This window comes from Thrips palmi, unplaced genomic scaffold (assembly GCF_012932325.1).
Source record: "Thrips palmi isolate BJ-2018 unplaced genomic scaffold, TpBJ-2018v1 HiC_scaffold_12, whole genome shotgun sequence".
NCBI lineage: Eukaryota > Metazoa > Arthropoda > Insecta > Thysanoptera > Thripidae > Thrips > Thrips palmi.
The window spans coordinates 3,634,023-3,649,045 of record NW_023144623.1 but is presented as its reverse complement, the minus strand read 5'-3'; the positions used below and the strand labels follow the sequence as shown (position 1 = coordinate 3,649,045).

At 52.3% G+C, this 15,023-nt stretch overlaps 1 protein-coding gene across 16 annotated transcripts in view; it reads left to right on the top strand.

The window, feature by feature from the left end:
* Window positions 1–12,714, top strand: part of LOC117640010 (DNA-binding protein D-ETS-3) — an 85,802-nt gene extending 73,088 nt beyond the window's left edge. For 9 of the 16 annotated variants that reach the window (XM_034376169.1, XM_034376168.1, XM_034376171.1 and 6 more), the window contains 4 exons: window positions 4,383–4,430; window positions 5,495–5,684; window positions 6,441–6,640; window positions 12,558–12,714. In XM_034376169.1, coding sequence (XP_034232060.1) covers window positions 4,383–4,430; window positions 5,495–5,684; window positions 6,441–6,640; window positions 12,558–12,691 — 572 coding nt within the window. In that variant the 3' untranslated portion in view covers window positions 12,692–12,714. Of the gene's footprint in view, window positions 1–3,797; window positions 3,992–4,382; window positions 4,500–5,491; window positions 5,685–6,440; window positions 6,641–12,557 lie in introns of those variants that run through there. The other 7 variants (XM_034376180.1, XM_034376174.1, XM_034376184.1 and 4 more) reach the window with 6 other exon arrangements.
* Window positions 12,715–15,023: the final 2,309 nt, after the last annotated feature.

Sequence of the window (15,023 nt, the reverse complement as noted above, 5' to 3'; positions counted from 1 at the left end):
GACAATAAATTGAGCAAAAAGTCAGTAACGGGCTCAAAGTGCAAAGGAGACAGCAGAGAAAACAGAGCACGCTAAAGGAGAAGACAGAAGAGCAGACCTGGAGCAGACAGACAAACTCAGACAGATGGATGGACGGACGGACGGACTGCCGGACGGACGGACAGACAGACAGACAGACAGACAGACAGACAGACAGACGGGCGAACGCATTGGCCGCCTGGAGGCGGCTGGCCTTGCACGTGGCGCTGCGTTTGATTTCTGCCCCGAAAGCGAGGAAAATGAAATGAAAGTAGTATCTCTGTCCCTCTCCGAGCGCCGTGGCCCGCCCCGGGGGACGGCCAGGGACGGCGGGGCGTGTCCGTTCGCCCAGAGGGACTCCCCCGGCGGCACCGCGCTGCGCGGGGTCGTCATGGTCACATGCGGTCAGAGGGAAGCGAAACGATTCGATAAATCGCAGAAGAAAGACCGTGATTTGTCAGAGCGATGCGACCGCTTCCCATTCACTTAGCTCACCCTCGACCCCGGCCACGGCGACGGCAACGGACGGCCCGAGGTCCCAGTTCACGGCAGTCTGCTGTTTCGGAACGCGGTTCGATCCCCGCCTGGGGCGCCATGGTCGCCCCATTTTCCTGTCTCTCGGACTTTGATTGTTTTTGTTTTCGGACGGCCCGGCCGCCGCCGCGGGATCGGTGTCAGCGGAGCGCGACCGTGTCCGTCCTGCAGGCGGACTCCAACCCGGGCTATGTTTTCGTCGCTCAGTCTCTCTCGCACTCCTGGAGCGTGCCGTGTGGGTGCGAGAGAGAAACAAGTTAGAGCAAAGGGCGCCGATCAAAATCAGCGTCCTGGGCGTGCTGGAGGCTGATTATTACGAGAGGACGTCTCTCTGTCTCTCTCTTCTTCTTTTCTCTTCTCTTCTCTCTCCCCTCTATCTCTCTTTCCCCTTCTCTCTCTCTCTCTCTTCTCTCTTTTTTCTCTCTCTCTTTTTTCCTCTCTCTCTTTTTCTCTCTCTCTCTTTCTCTCTCTCTCTCTCTCTCTCCTCCTCCCTCTTCTCCCTCCTCTCTCTCTCTTTGCAAACCCCCCTGTGGGGGGAAAACGGCGAGAGAGCGGCCCGGGGCCGGGTCGGCGAGGCGTGAATCAGGGTGGCCCGGGGCGACGGCGCTGCGGCCGCTCAAAGGGATGATGTTAACCACAGCGAGGGCTGTTTATCCCGCGCAGTGTCATCACCAACAGAAGGGCGCCACGCCCCGCCACGCCCCGCCACGCCCCACCACGCCCCGCCACGCCCCACCACGCCCCGCCAAAACTCGGGAGCCCCCCTAAACTTCGCACTAATGGGATTCTAAACCCCGCAGCGCCCCACTATTGACCCCGCGCGCCTCGCCCCCACCCCGCCCACCCACCCCGCCCCCCCTCACCCCCCCCACCCCGCCCCGCCCCACCCACCCCGCCCCACCCCGCCCCGCCCCGCCGAGCGTCGCTCCCCGTGGCGCAATAAAACGCGAGAAACAGCATGTTTATGAGGTGGTGGCTGCCCTGGGCCGCCCCGGGGCTGCCGAACGCAGCAACGCGGCAACGCGCCGCCCTGGCCCGCGGCCGCCCGCCATGTAAACAGTTTACACAAACGCTTTCGAACGCGCTCCGCGGGGGTGCTGCTTCACGTTCACGGCTCCGCGCTCGGTGTGTGTGTGTGTGGGGGGGGGGGGGGTGTTGTTGTGTGTGTGCGTGTATGTGTGTGTGTGCCACTCTGCGGTCTCGGACGCAGCCCTCGGCAAACGATTCACAACCACCCGCACCCGCGGGAGCCAACCTGAACACGCTGCCACGACGCCAGCCCTTAATCCCACGGACAACTTGTGTCTGTCATCTCTCCTCTCCGCTCCGTCGTCGGTGGCGGGAACCACCATCACCATTCGCCGACAACCCGAAGCGACCCCCAGCCCGTTCCCCTTTCAAATACAAGTGACGGGGGCTCTAGGAGTTGAGGGAAGGTGCGTGCCACGAGACTGCAACCCATGCAGTCAAAAAGAAAACATAAGAAAATTAGCACAGTTTCAAAACTTTTGCCTTCTTGGATTTCAAAAGCTTTGTCGTCCCTTCAAACACGTGCATGTACCCGCACACACGCGCGCACTGGCCCTTTGACACATCTCCAGACTCCCCGAACGTCTTTCCTTTTGACTACGCCTCCATTTCTGTCGAAGGCCTAGTCCGTCCAATCAGCTCGAAAATCTGATCAACTCCGTGCAAGGCCGGCAAGGCCGCTCCCCTGGACCTTTTTTGGCGCCTCTGTGGCGCCTCTTCTTTCGTCACGCGAAAGGGTCAGCGGGTTATCCAAATACACTAGGCCTGCAAGCAGACTGATTCCCAGAGTCGTTGTCGTCGCTCTGTCTCGCGCCTTTACGGGACGCCCCATGAGTGCGAGGGAGAAAGAGCGACGACAACGACTCTCGGAATCGGCCTACAGGTCCGTCTTATGAAAGAAGGCGCGACGGAGGCGCTGCCGCCGCACCCTCGCTCGTCATGGCCCGCCCCACCCCGCCCCGCCCCACCCCGCCCCGCGAAGCCGGGCCGGGCCCACCACGCCCCGCGCGGTCATGTTTGCTCACCAGGAGGCGATGGAGCGAAGCCACCCCGTCAATCTGGGAGGGACCTTGTCGGGAGGGAGAGGGAGCGCTTCCAGATTGATGGACATTACCTGCTCCAGCGGAGGCGGCGTTTTCGTCGCTCTGTCTCTCTCGCACTCGTGGGGCTTCTCGTGTAGGAGCGGCAGAGACAGAGCGACGAAAACGCCTCTCGGCATCAGTCTGCAGGGTCCAGAGGACAATATGCCGCCCGGGACGGCTGGATCCTGGAGAACGAGCGGAAAAATAAATCAAGAAAAAAAGATAAGTTGGGTTCACTGCAAAGACAATCCCAAGTGGAAGTGGCCTTGCCACTCCAGTGGCGCCCCGTTTTCGAATGCCAAAATTTGGCCTGAATTTGCCTGAAGTGCTGTGATTCTATTTCATTTTATTACAGAATTAAAGTGATGGTCTTTGGTCCTGGCGAGAACTGCTTTTGTTCCAAATCGGTGTGAAATCGCAGTTTTAGGACATTTGATAATTTCATTCTTGTCCTCAGTGACTCAAGATTACGTCTAAAACTTTAAATCCAATAGAGATCTCTTTAATTTTTTAGGAGAAAGCAAAACTGTCTGTATTTCGAGCGACATCTGCTTTCTGGCGGCCCCCACGGCTCTAATTTGGGCCCGGGTATATGGGGTAAATCACGATGCTTTTATGGGTCCGCATTTTTTTCCCAGCCCACGCTGCGCCCCGGGACGCCATTTGGTGGGTTTTGGTTAAACCACAGCCGCATTGCGGGCGGGAGTGGGTGAGAGGGGGGTGGAAAAAGAAGGGGGAGGAGAGAGAGAGAGGAGAGAGGGAGAGAGAGAGAGAGAGAGAGAGAGAGAGGAGAGAGAGAGATTGTGTGTGTGTGTGTGTGTGTGTGTGTGTAAAAGGGGCGGGGAGGTCGCAAGAGTGGGAGGCTCAGAAAGTGAGAGAGAGAGAGAGAGAGAGAGAGAGAGAGAGAGAGGACGGGAATGGCCAGTCTGGGCCTTGGCCGGGGCATGGCTGGGGTGCCCCGGAGTTAACGACCATGTTACTGCATTATAGAAGGCCGTATGCCGCTCGGCCCGGCCAGCGGTCATTCGGGTTCGGGAGCGCAGTCACGGGGGCGTGGAGTCGGCCGTGGGTTCGGGAAGGGGTGTTTGGTGGGGGTGGGGGTGAGAGTTAGGGGTGACCAATGGCCCTTTTTCGTCGCTGGTTGCCAATCTTTGTTGCGCTGACCTGTCGTCTGCACGGCCAGCGGCGTTTTCTGAGTTGATTGGTTTTGTTAACTTTTTTTGCCAAAAATCTGTGAGGTATTGCCATGTTTGGTCGCCTCCCACCTGAGCCCAGCTGCAAGGGTAGATCCAGAGACGGATCCTGGGGGAATGGCGTTGTCGCTAAAGGTGCCTAACTACAGGAGCAAAGTGGGACTTGTTTCCTGGCTTCGAAGCCTTCCCCACTGTGAGAAAAAAGTACAGAAAAAGTACGGAACATGTCTGGTCAATAATTAGCCTGGACAGTCCGTACTTGCCAACTACGGAACTTCCGTACTTTTTTTCCGTACCCGTTTACATGGGTTCATATGGAGCAAGTACGGACGTTCCATACTTTTCTCCGTACCTCCGTACTACACTTTTCTGTACCATTTCCGTACAAAAGTGCGGAATTTTTAACAGTGCCCTCCCCTTGCCCTGGATCTGTGCCTGCTCAGCTGCTGAAGAAATGTTATTTTTGTTTTGTTTTGATTGTTCCCAATTCAGTTGTCTCTAACCGACCCGTCCTCGTGTGTTCCAGATCCCTACCAGATGTTCGGGCCGACGAGTAGTCGACTCGCTAGTTCAGGTGAGTCCTACTCGAAGACCCCCACTACCTCCCTCAAAACGTTATCGTCGGAACTGAGTTTCGTGCAAGGTAATGCTGAGCTCCAGCCACTCACTCCTCCTCTCTGCGCAAGGAGAACAGGGCAGTCGAAATCATGTCAAGGTGCCGTCATTATGACGTCATAACGGACAGTAAAAAGTCTAGGACGCATCGCTTCGTAAAACGAAGGCATTGTAGAATCCACGACGAAGTGCCTCATATCATGAAGCAAAGTTTTTCGTAATATGAATCATCTCCTCATATTACGACTTGATTCTACAACTCTGTTTTTAATTAATGTCACGTCACGGTCGTTAGACACATTAATCGTTTGAATTTAATTTCACACTTCAGTAAACATCAAACGGCCGTTATATTAGGATGTCACTCCCGTTTGAACGGGGATCAACGTTCAAACGAATGTGACATCGCAGTCAGACGAGAGTGATGAAATTCACATTCCAAATAAGTCATGATTCGGGGAATAACAGTAAATGCCTTCATTTTCCTCGTGGGATCCCCAGGGTCCATCTAGGATCCTAGTTGCGAAGCAGATGCTTTGGAGACTATTTTGACTAAATTTTGGCATTATTTTGGCTTACCTGTTCTCCCTCATGGCAAGAACGACTCCTGGTTTTCCCAGGATTTCCCTGGAAATTGGCAATGTCTTTACTGAGGTCCCTGGGAATGTCACGGACCGTTTTTGCCGTGTGGGTGCCGCACAGTGTGCCAGAAGACCGGTGGAGGCGGTCAAAATTCTTGGGCTCCAAAGTAACTTAACAGAACTCGAACCGAACGCGTGACCCCACCAATGGATTCCTCGTTCGAAGAGCAATCCATTGGTGGGGTCACACGTTCGGTTCGAGTCCCGCTTGGTGATTCTAGAGCTCAAAACGCGTCCGGGATTTTGGCCGCCTCCACCGGTCTCCTGGCCCACTGTGTGCCGGCGCCCAGACGACTGGTCGAATTGGGTCGGCCAGCGTGCCGCGGCGTGCCGCCAGCCCGGCAGCCCCGACTAACTTGTTGACTTGGTTCCCCACCAGCAGGCTCAGGCCAGATCCAGCTGTGGCAGTTTCTCCTGGAGCTGCTGTCGGACTGCAACAACGCGGGCTGCATCACGTGGGAGGGCACGCAGGGCGAGTTCAAGCTCACGGACCCCGACGAGGTGGCGAGGCGGTGGGGCGAGCGCAAGAGCAAGCCCAACATGAACTACGACAAGCTCAGCAGAGCGCTCAGGTCAGTGGCTCACACTATACTTTGTACACACTAAATGTTTTTGTACAAATTTTGTACGAGACATCACAGTTTTTTGTGCACACGAACTTTTCGTACAAATTTGTACAAAGTTTTGTAGAATTTTGTACAAAAATGGCGGAAAATGTGCAGTTTTTCGTACAAAAATTGTACGAAAATTTCGTGTGCACAAAAAACTGTGATGTCTCGTTCAAAATTGTACATAACATTTAGTGTGTACATCAAATTTACACAATCATGCATAATATTGTGCGGAGCTTATGTACGTGTCTGTACATGCACATGCACACTTATGCATTAAAAAGTCCACAAGTGTTCAGTGTTCAGGGCGGGCTAAGTCGTCAGTGTTGCCGAAAAGGTAGGCAAAAAGTAGCGATTGGGATACTTATTGTCTACCTTTCTGGCAGCACTGCTAGATTTTCATCGCACTCTTACTACTATTTTGTTCGTAAACACACAATCTTTTTTGCAAGGCTTTACGAATTCGGAAGAGTTCTCATGACTGCGCTAAAGGAACGGTTCCATTTGTGTAACGAAAAAACAATTTGATATAACGGCTATATATTTCAATTTTCAATATCAACTCAAAAGAAGTTTTATAAATACACTCACTTGAGAACTCCTTTTTGTCTACCAGAGAAGAAAACTTACAGTCGAAACAGAAAGGAATCCTCAAGTGAGACTCGCTGCGTTTTCCTGTGTACGACACTGTGGTCTAAACTGTGCCTCCCTGTGCAGGTATTACTACGACAAGAACATCATGACCAAGGTCCACGGCAAGCGGTACGCCTACAAGTTCGACTTCCAAGGCCTGGCCGCCGCCACCCAGCCCGCCGCGGCGGACCCCGCCGCCTACAAGTACCAGTCGGACCTGTTCTACCACCACTCGGCCAAGCTCAACTTCATGTCCCCGCACGCCGCCATGCCCTCCTCGTCTGGTGAGAACCCTGCACTGAAAAATCAAACACACTAAATGTTATGTACAATTTTGTACGAGACATCACAGTTTTCTTTTGTACACACGAAATTTTTGTACAATTTTCGTACGAAAAACTGCACATTTTTCGCCATTTTTGTACAAAATTGTACAAAATTTCGATCAAATTTGTGCGATAAGTTCGTGTGCACGAAAAACTGTGATGTCTCGTACAAAATTTGTACAAAAATATTCAGTGTGCACTGAAAATTAAATGGAAAGCTTCTGCACTGAGAGTGATAGAGTCATAGTCGAGACCAAAATTTTGGGTGAAGCATTCTTTCTTGCCCAAATTTGGGTGATAAATACCATCAGGCTCTGACACACCCTTTATCACACTCTAAATGTTGTACAGTGAAGATTCCCAAAATTTAAATTAAAAAAAAAATTTTTGGTTTTTTTAAAAAAAAAAAAAAAAAATTTCCCCCCCCGGGGGGGGGTTTTTTTTTTTTTAAAAAAAAAAAAAATTTTTCCCCCCGGGGGTTTTGGGGGGTTTTAAAAAAAAAAAAAAGGGGGGGTTTGGGAAAATTTTTCTCCCGGGGCCCAAAAATTTAAAAGGGTTTTACTTTTTTTTAAAAATTTTTTCAAAAAGGGGGTTTTATGGGGGAAAAATTTTTTTTTTTTAAAAAAAAATTTTTTTTTTTTTTAAAAAAAAAAAAAAATTTTTTTTTTTTGGGGGAAACCCTTTTTCCCCCCAAAAAAAACCCTTAAAAAAAAAAGGGGAAAAATTTTTTTTTTTCCCCCGGGAAAATTTTTTTGGGGAAAAATTTTTTTTAAAAGAAAAAACCACCCGGGCCCCTTTTAAAGGGGGAAAAAATTTTTTTCCCCCCAAAAAACCCCCCCCCCCCAAACAAAAAAAAACCCCCCCCCCCAAAAAATTTAAATTTTAAAGGGGGCCCGGGGTCCTTCGGGGAAAAAAAAATTTTTCCCCAAAATTTTTTTTAAAAAACCCAAAACTTTTTTTTCCCCCTTTTTTTTTTTCCAAAAAGGGGGTTTTTCCCTTTTGGGTAAAAAAAAAAAAAAAAATTTTTTAAAGGCCCTTTAAAAAACCCCGGGAATGCCTTTTTTTAAAAAAAAATTGGGGGGAAAAAAAAAAACCCCCGGTTGGGGGGGCCCCCCGGGCCAAAAGGGGGTTTTTTTTTTGGGGGGGGTTTTTTTTAAACGGGGGGAAAAAAATTTTTTCCCCCAAAAGTTTTTTTTTTAAAAATTTAAAAAGGGGGGCTTTTCCCAAAACCCTTTTAAAAAACCCCTTAAAAAAAAAACCCCCCCCCTTTTAAAAAAATTCCCCCAAATTTTTTTTCCCCCTTTTTAAAATTTAAACCCCCTTTTTTAAAAAATTTTCCCCCAAAGGGGGAAAAAAAAACCTTCCCAAAATTGGGCCCAAAAAAAATTTTTTAAAATTTTTTTTTTTTAAAAAAAAATTGGGGGCCCCCCTTTTAAAAACCCCTTTTTTTTTCCCCCCCCCCCCCCAAACCGGCCTTTTAAGGAACCCCCCCCCTTTTTTTTTCCCCCCGGGGCCGGCCCCCCCCAAACCAAGCCCCTGCTCACTGATTCCGGGAGTCGCGTCCGTCGCTCTGTCTCTCTCGCACTCATGGGTTTCCCGGGGGGGGGGGGGGAAAAAAAAAAAAAGGGCCCCCGGGGGAACACCCCCCCCCCTGCCGCTCGCTGTCTCGGCGCACAGTGGGCCAGAAGACCGGTGGAGGCGGCCAAAAACCCCAGACGCGTTTTGAGCTCCAGAGTCGCTAAACGGGGCTCGAACCGAAAAGTGGGGACCCCACCCAAAGGATTCCTCGTTTGGAGACCCAAACCATTTGGGGGGGTCACACGTTCGGTTCGAGTCCCGTTCAGCGACTCTGGAGCTCAAAACGCGTCCAGTGTTTTGGCCGCCTCCACCGGTCTTCTGACCCACTGTGCGGCGCCGCGGCATCCCGACTCCGTTTCCAAACACTTTCCGCTCGTCCGCCGAGTGGCCGCGCCAGGCGGCCGAGCGCCGCCACTTGAGTGTCCTCAGTTTGACTCGCTTTGATTCCGAGCTGCGCTCCGCGCGGGGGCTCCACCCAGCCCTACCTAAACCCTGCCCCGCCTCGCTAGGCTGTCGGCACGCTGATTCCGAAACGTCGATTCGTCGTTCTGTCTCTGTCGCACCCGCATGGGGCGTCCAGTGAAGAGAGAGAGAAAAAGAGAGAGGGAGGAGAGAGAGAGAGAGGGGAAGAGGGGAAAAGGGGAGAGAGGAGAGAGAGAAAGTGGGGGGGAGAGAGAGAGAGAGAGAGAGAGAGAGAGAGAGAGAGAGAGAGAGAGAGAGAAAGTGTGAGAGAGAGAGAGAGACGACGACGACGACGCTCGGCGGAGACTTTTCCAGCCTGGAAGGGTGGCGGGCCACTGGCGGCGCTCGCGGGGGAGGCAGCAGCGCTTGCATGGCGGTGGCACTGCTGTACACTGTACGGCCCTCAAGTAGCAAACAGTTAACAGTCACCGGGCAGCGCACAATGGGCGTGAGGGAGGGAGACGGAGGGCGAGGGGAGGGTGAGAGGGAGAGGGAGGGGGGAGCGCGGGCGGGCGCGGCGCACGGCTTTCTGCCAGCGGGGAGGCTCAAAGGGTAAATGGGTTGGAAACGAAGAATATCTGTAATTTGTCTTGGAGTGAATTGGATGATTTGAGGAGAGGCGCGTCGCGTCCAAAGGCCCGGCCATGGCCCCGGCACAATAGACCGCTAATGTGCAGATTAGCCGTGATGTCGCGAAGGGGAGGGGGGTGGGGCGTAGCGGCGAACGGGCAGTGCCACTCTCCGGGGTTCGAATATGCAGTCGACAGAATTTTTGAGCTTGTTTCTCTGGGCCAGGAATGCAGTAAATGCGTACATGCTTTTTGCACATGAGCATTGACGTCTAGGTGTCAGCTATGTACGAATTTTCGTATGATTTAGGAACAATGTCATGGAAACACAGCACAATATGGGAAAATAAAACTTAAATTTCCTATTAAATTGCTCATAGCTCCCTGACGTTTGAGTACGTCAATACTTGGGGACAATAAGTCTATTCACTTCTGGTGTGCAGTTTCATAAGGTGGACGGGATGGCGTCCCAGCTGAGCACCGCTTTGTCTCTCTCGCGCCTCTTTCGGCCGCCAGTTAGTGCAAGAGGGACAGCGACGACATCCGCAGGGACCACTCAAGTTTACTTCAAACTTGAGACTCTTTTCACTCTGCAGCCTGAGACCATTGTTACGGGATTGAAATAAAATCAAAGAAACTATTTGGTTTTTAGTTTATGTGCTTGGTAGTTTGAATATCACATAACTATGAGAATTGAGGAGGCTTACCATGCTCCTAAGCGTTGCAATCGAGGGGGTAAACACTTCAAGAAATCGTGTACAGACTACTCGGTATTACAGTGTATTACGGGTGTATTACACGTGTATTACGGCCTTAAAATGCTAAAATTTGGCACACTTGACCCAAAAATGGTTTGACGATCACGTGTATTACGCGTAATACACGGTTTTTGTGTACAGGGTATTACGCGAGTGGTTACCCCCTCGGTTGCAACGTTGAGTATACTTCCAGTGTGCACAATACAAGCCAGGACCCTGGGCAGAAAATTAAAAACTCGGAAAATGGCATTGGGTCTCTCTCGGCGGGGTGCTTCCGGGGCGACTTTGGGGGCTGCAGAGGGAAAAATACAGAGACAGAGAGAGCGGGGCGACTCCGGGGACTGCGGAGGGGAAAAGAGAGAGAGACTGAGAGAGCGGGGCGTAATTCTGTTTCGCATCGATTTGCGACGGCGGAGTGCAGACTGCCGCTCGCCGCGCGGCCAATAAGAGCGCTGCCAGTCGCAGCCAGCGATGTGCCGCATTAACCGGATTCCGGATCCCGATGATTTGGCCGCCAGAAAACGGATTACCCGACTCGACCCGGGTAACGCGGGGCGGGGACCTTGCCGCGCCTCGCCATGGCCACGCCCACGACTCGGCACACCGGTCGGCAAAAGGACAAAGAATTCAAGGGAACGGGAATCGAGGGGTGAATCACTAGTGTACTCATGTGTACAAATTTGCCCGTACTCAGTGTACTCACAAGTTTAATAAGGGTGAAATTCTGTACTTTTTCGCTTGATTTGGCGTTGAGTGTCGTTTAAAACGCTAAATAAAGCCTTTAAACGTTTACAAATGCGAAATTTGTGAGCAAAGTAAGGTGTACTCACCCGTACTCATGTACTCATGTGTACACCAGAACACTGAGTCATTCACCCCTCGACGGGAATGGGGAGGGCACATTAAGCCCGGTGCCGGGGCCGGGGGTCAAAACTCTAAAACGCGTTTCGAGCTTCAGGGTTGCTAAACAGGACTCGAAGCGAGCGTGTGGCCCAGTGGATTCCTCGTTCGGAGAGCAATGCATTGGTGGGGTCACACGTTCTGTTTGTGTCCCATTTACCCACAGACTCTGGAGCTCAAAACGCGTCTGGGATATTGACCGCCTGCATCGGTCTCCCAGTTGAAACTGCGCTTCGCAGCGTGTGCTTGCGCCGCCGTGCCCAACGCCTGCGAACTGCGGGGTAGGCAACGCGGTGGACACCTCGCCTCGGCGGGCTGGCCTACCTTGTCGTCTGCAGGGGCGCGGCTGTCGCACACTGTTAAAAAAGCCGTACATTTCAAGGGAAAAGGTACGGCTAGAGACCGTACCTCACGGTGTACAGAACAACCGTATCCAAAAACCGTGCTTCCCATGAGAGCCCAGGTTATGAAAAACCGTACTCCGTACCCCAAAAGCCGTACTGGCTGAGGTACGGTGGTACCAGGCAAATTGTCTACCAGACTGAGCCTGCACTGGTAAAACAAAGGCATAAAAATTACGCCCTTTAGGGCATAAATACTCTTTTACGCCCCTGCAAGGGCATAAATCGTTTTATGCCCTTGGGAACGGCGTAAATGGTATAGGAATTTCAAGCAAAATTTTAATGCCCTTCCCAAAGGCATTAACGATTTATGCCCTTTAAGGGCGTAAATCGTTTACGCCCTTAAAGGGCATAATTTTTATGCCTTTGTTTCACCAGTGTGTACCTTTTCCCGTGTAATTTTTCTACAGTGCACAGTGGGCCAATAGTAGACCGGTGGAGGCGGCCAAACACCAGAAGCATTTTGAGCTCCAGAGTCTCTAAACAGAACTCGAACCGAGCGTGTGGCCCCACCACTCTAGAAACTGAAGAGAGTGCATGGCATGCTCCTCCTAGGAGTCAACCACAAAGCACACTCTTCCCAAGAGCATGCTTGCAAGCACACTCTTCCCAAGAGCATGCTTGCAAGCACACTCTTCCCAGGAGCATGCTTTCAAGCACTCTCCTTGCTTGCAAGCATGCTCCCAGGAAGAGCGTGCTTGTCAAGCATGCTCCTGGGAAGAGTGTGCTTGCCAAGCATGCTCCTGGGAAGAGTGTGCTTGCAAGCATGCTCTTGGTAAGAGTGTGCTTTGTGGTTGACTCCTAGGAGGAGCATGCCATGCACTCTCTTCAGTTTCTAGAGCAGTTGATTCCTCGCTCGGTGAGCAGTCCCTTGGTGGGGTCACACGCGAGGCTCGAGGCCCATTTAGCGACTCTGGAGCTCAAAACGCGTCTAGGATTTTGACCGCCTGCACCGGTGTCTCCCAGTTGAAACCGCGCGTCGCAGCGTGTGCTTGTGCTGTGCCCAACGCCTGCGAACTGCGGGGTAGGCAACGCGGTGGACACCTCGCCACGGCGGGCTGGCCTACCCTGCTGTCTGCAGGCGCGCAGCCGACGGCCTCCGCTTTGCAGCGGCACAATTTTTAGCACACGGCTGTTCAAGCTTAAGTCTGTGAATGTGAAATTTCTTCCTCCGTGCTTACGCCTTGTCTGCTTGTCTCTGTTGCAGTCTTCCCGTCGCCGTCCTCGTACTGGAGCAACCCCAGCGCCAACCTGTACTCCAACATCGCGAGCAGCCACGGCATGGCGCACGCGCCGCACCACGTGGCCGGCCACCTGCCCAGCTACCCGCACTACGCGTGACACGTGAGCGTGGACGCGCGGCACTCGGGCGTGGCGGCGGGCGTGGCGGCGCGCTCGTGGCACCAGGTCGACACGGCGACGGCGTGACGGGCCCGGCCTGCCCAGCCTGACGACGGCGTCAGGCCGGCGTGACAACGGCGTGACACAGGCGTCACGCAGGTGTGCCATCGGCGTGTCATCTGCGTGGCGTGCTCCTAGGCGTGCCTATGGGCGTGTCATCTGCGTGGCGTGCGCCAAGGCGTGTCTCTGGGCGTGCCATCTGCGTGGCGTGCTCCTAGGCGTGCCTATGGGCGTGCCATCTACGTGTCATCTGCGTGGCGTGCGCCTAGGCGTGTCTCTGGGCGTGCCATCTGCGTGACGTGCTCCTAGGCGTGCCCATGGGCGTGCCATCTGCGTGGCGTGCGCCTAGGCGTGTCTCTGGGCGTGCCATCTGCGTGGCGTGCTCCTAGGCGTGCCTATGGGCGTGCCATCTACGTGCCATCTGCGTGGCGTGCGCCTAGGCGTGTCTCTGGGCGTGCCATCTGCGTGGCGTGCTCCTAGGCGTGCCTATGGGCGTGCCATCTACGTGCCATCTGCGTGGCGTGCGCCTAGGCGTGCCTGTGGGCGTCTCATCTGCGTGTCGCGTGCTACCCGCTCGTCATCTGCTGGCGTGCTACCACGTGTCATCCTCATGACGTACGCCTAGGCATGCCTCTCGGCGTGCCGTGCCATGCCATGCCTGCCCTGGCCTGCCCGTGCCCTGGGCGTGCCGTGCGTGGTGGTGAAGTGAGCGTGCGCGATGGACCGTTCGTTCGGCGACTCTGCGGCGCGTGGCGTGACGAAGCGTGACTTGCATTACCTGGCGGGACACCGGTCTTCCTTGTGATTCTCATCGTAATCTAAAGTTAGTCATACTTTATACCATTAGAGGGCGCAGGATTTTCACCCACACTGTTATATCGTGAATATATTTATTCCTTCTTTCTTTTCTTTTTTTCAAAAAAAAATGAAGTTTTGTTTTTGTTTTGTCTGTGGACGTGCTACACCTGAAATCCTGCAAAATGGTGGTGAATGAGTGATTTGTTTTTGCCAATTGATATTTTGAGGTGAAATGCTGTGGATGTGGAGAGGTAGGAAACGGAATGTTTGTTTTTTCTAGTCAGCTCTCTAAATTATGAATCAGTGACATTTTGTGAAACACGAGAATTCTTTTTCTCGTGACACTTTGGACAGTGGGTTGGATTTAAAAGAAGCTAGGTACCTTTTGAGGCCAGCAGACTCGCAGGCCAAGACGCACCCAGCGGTCCTGGGTTCGAGTGCCGCCCACCCATGCTACCATTTTTCTCTCCACTCGTGGTGCACGCCCAGCGCCAGACTCCCACTGACTCATCTTTAGAGGGACGCGAGAATGGATGTGTTTTGTGATGAATTCGATAGAGCGCCGTAGGGCGTTTGATAGATCTCAATATAGCTTTGCTAGTCATTAATGTAATGTTGGTATTATGTTGTGTTTTGTTAATTATTATTTACGCTTTACGCTCGGACCCGAACAGGACAGCTTTAGGAGGCGACACCGTATGTACAACTGTGAACTGTGGATTTAGGGATTAGGCCGCCACCGGTCCAGTGTTTCGCGGCCAGTCGGCATTTCTGGTAGGAATCAAACGCCGTTTCAGTTGTGACACGCTTTTGTCCTGCCACCTTGTTGGTTCTGAAATGTCCATGATCCCATTTTTAACAGAATGGCTAACTATTTCAATAGACAAACTATCCCATAATCCTGGTATGAGGTGGACAACTGTCATCACTGCAATTTGGATGGAAAGACTTCACGCCAAAATATGGCGAGACATAAAAGTCTCGCCAAGATTAGGTCAGACCTGAAAGTCTCGCCAAAATTTGGTCAGACAAAAAAGTCTCGCCACAAAACGGTCATACACAAAAGTCTGACCCCAAAATGGCGAGACTTTTGTGTCTGACCACCACCGAAAGGCTGTAATGCGCCAGACGGTTACGGCCTAAAGGCCGTGGTCAGACACAAAAGTCTCGCCATTTTGGGGTCAGACTTTTGTGTATGACCGTTTTGTGGCGAGACTTTTTTGTCTGACCAAATTTTGGCGAGACTTTCAGGTCTGACCAAATCTTGGCGAGACTTTTATGTCTTGCCTCTGGAGTGGCGAGAAGTCTGACCTTTGGATTTGTAGTGATGGCGGCTGTCTCTTTCAAATGTAGTTACCTGTAAGCCCTTCTTCGAAATTTATGTAAATGTGGCAAGTAACGCTGACATTGTTCAAATTTGAGAGAGCCCACATGCTTGACGTTAATGGCCTGACTGTTCGCTTGTAACTGCTTC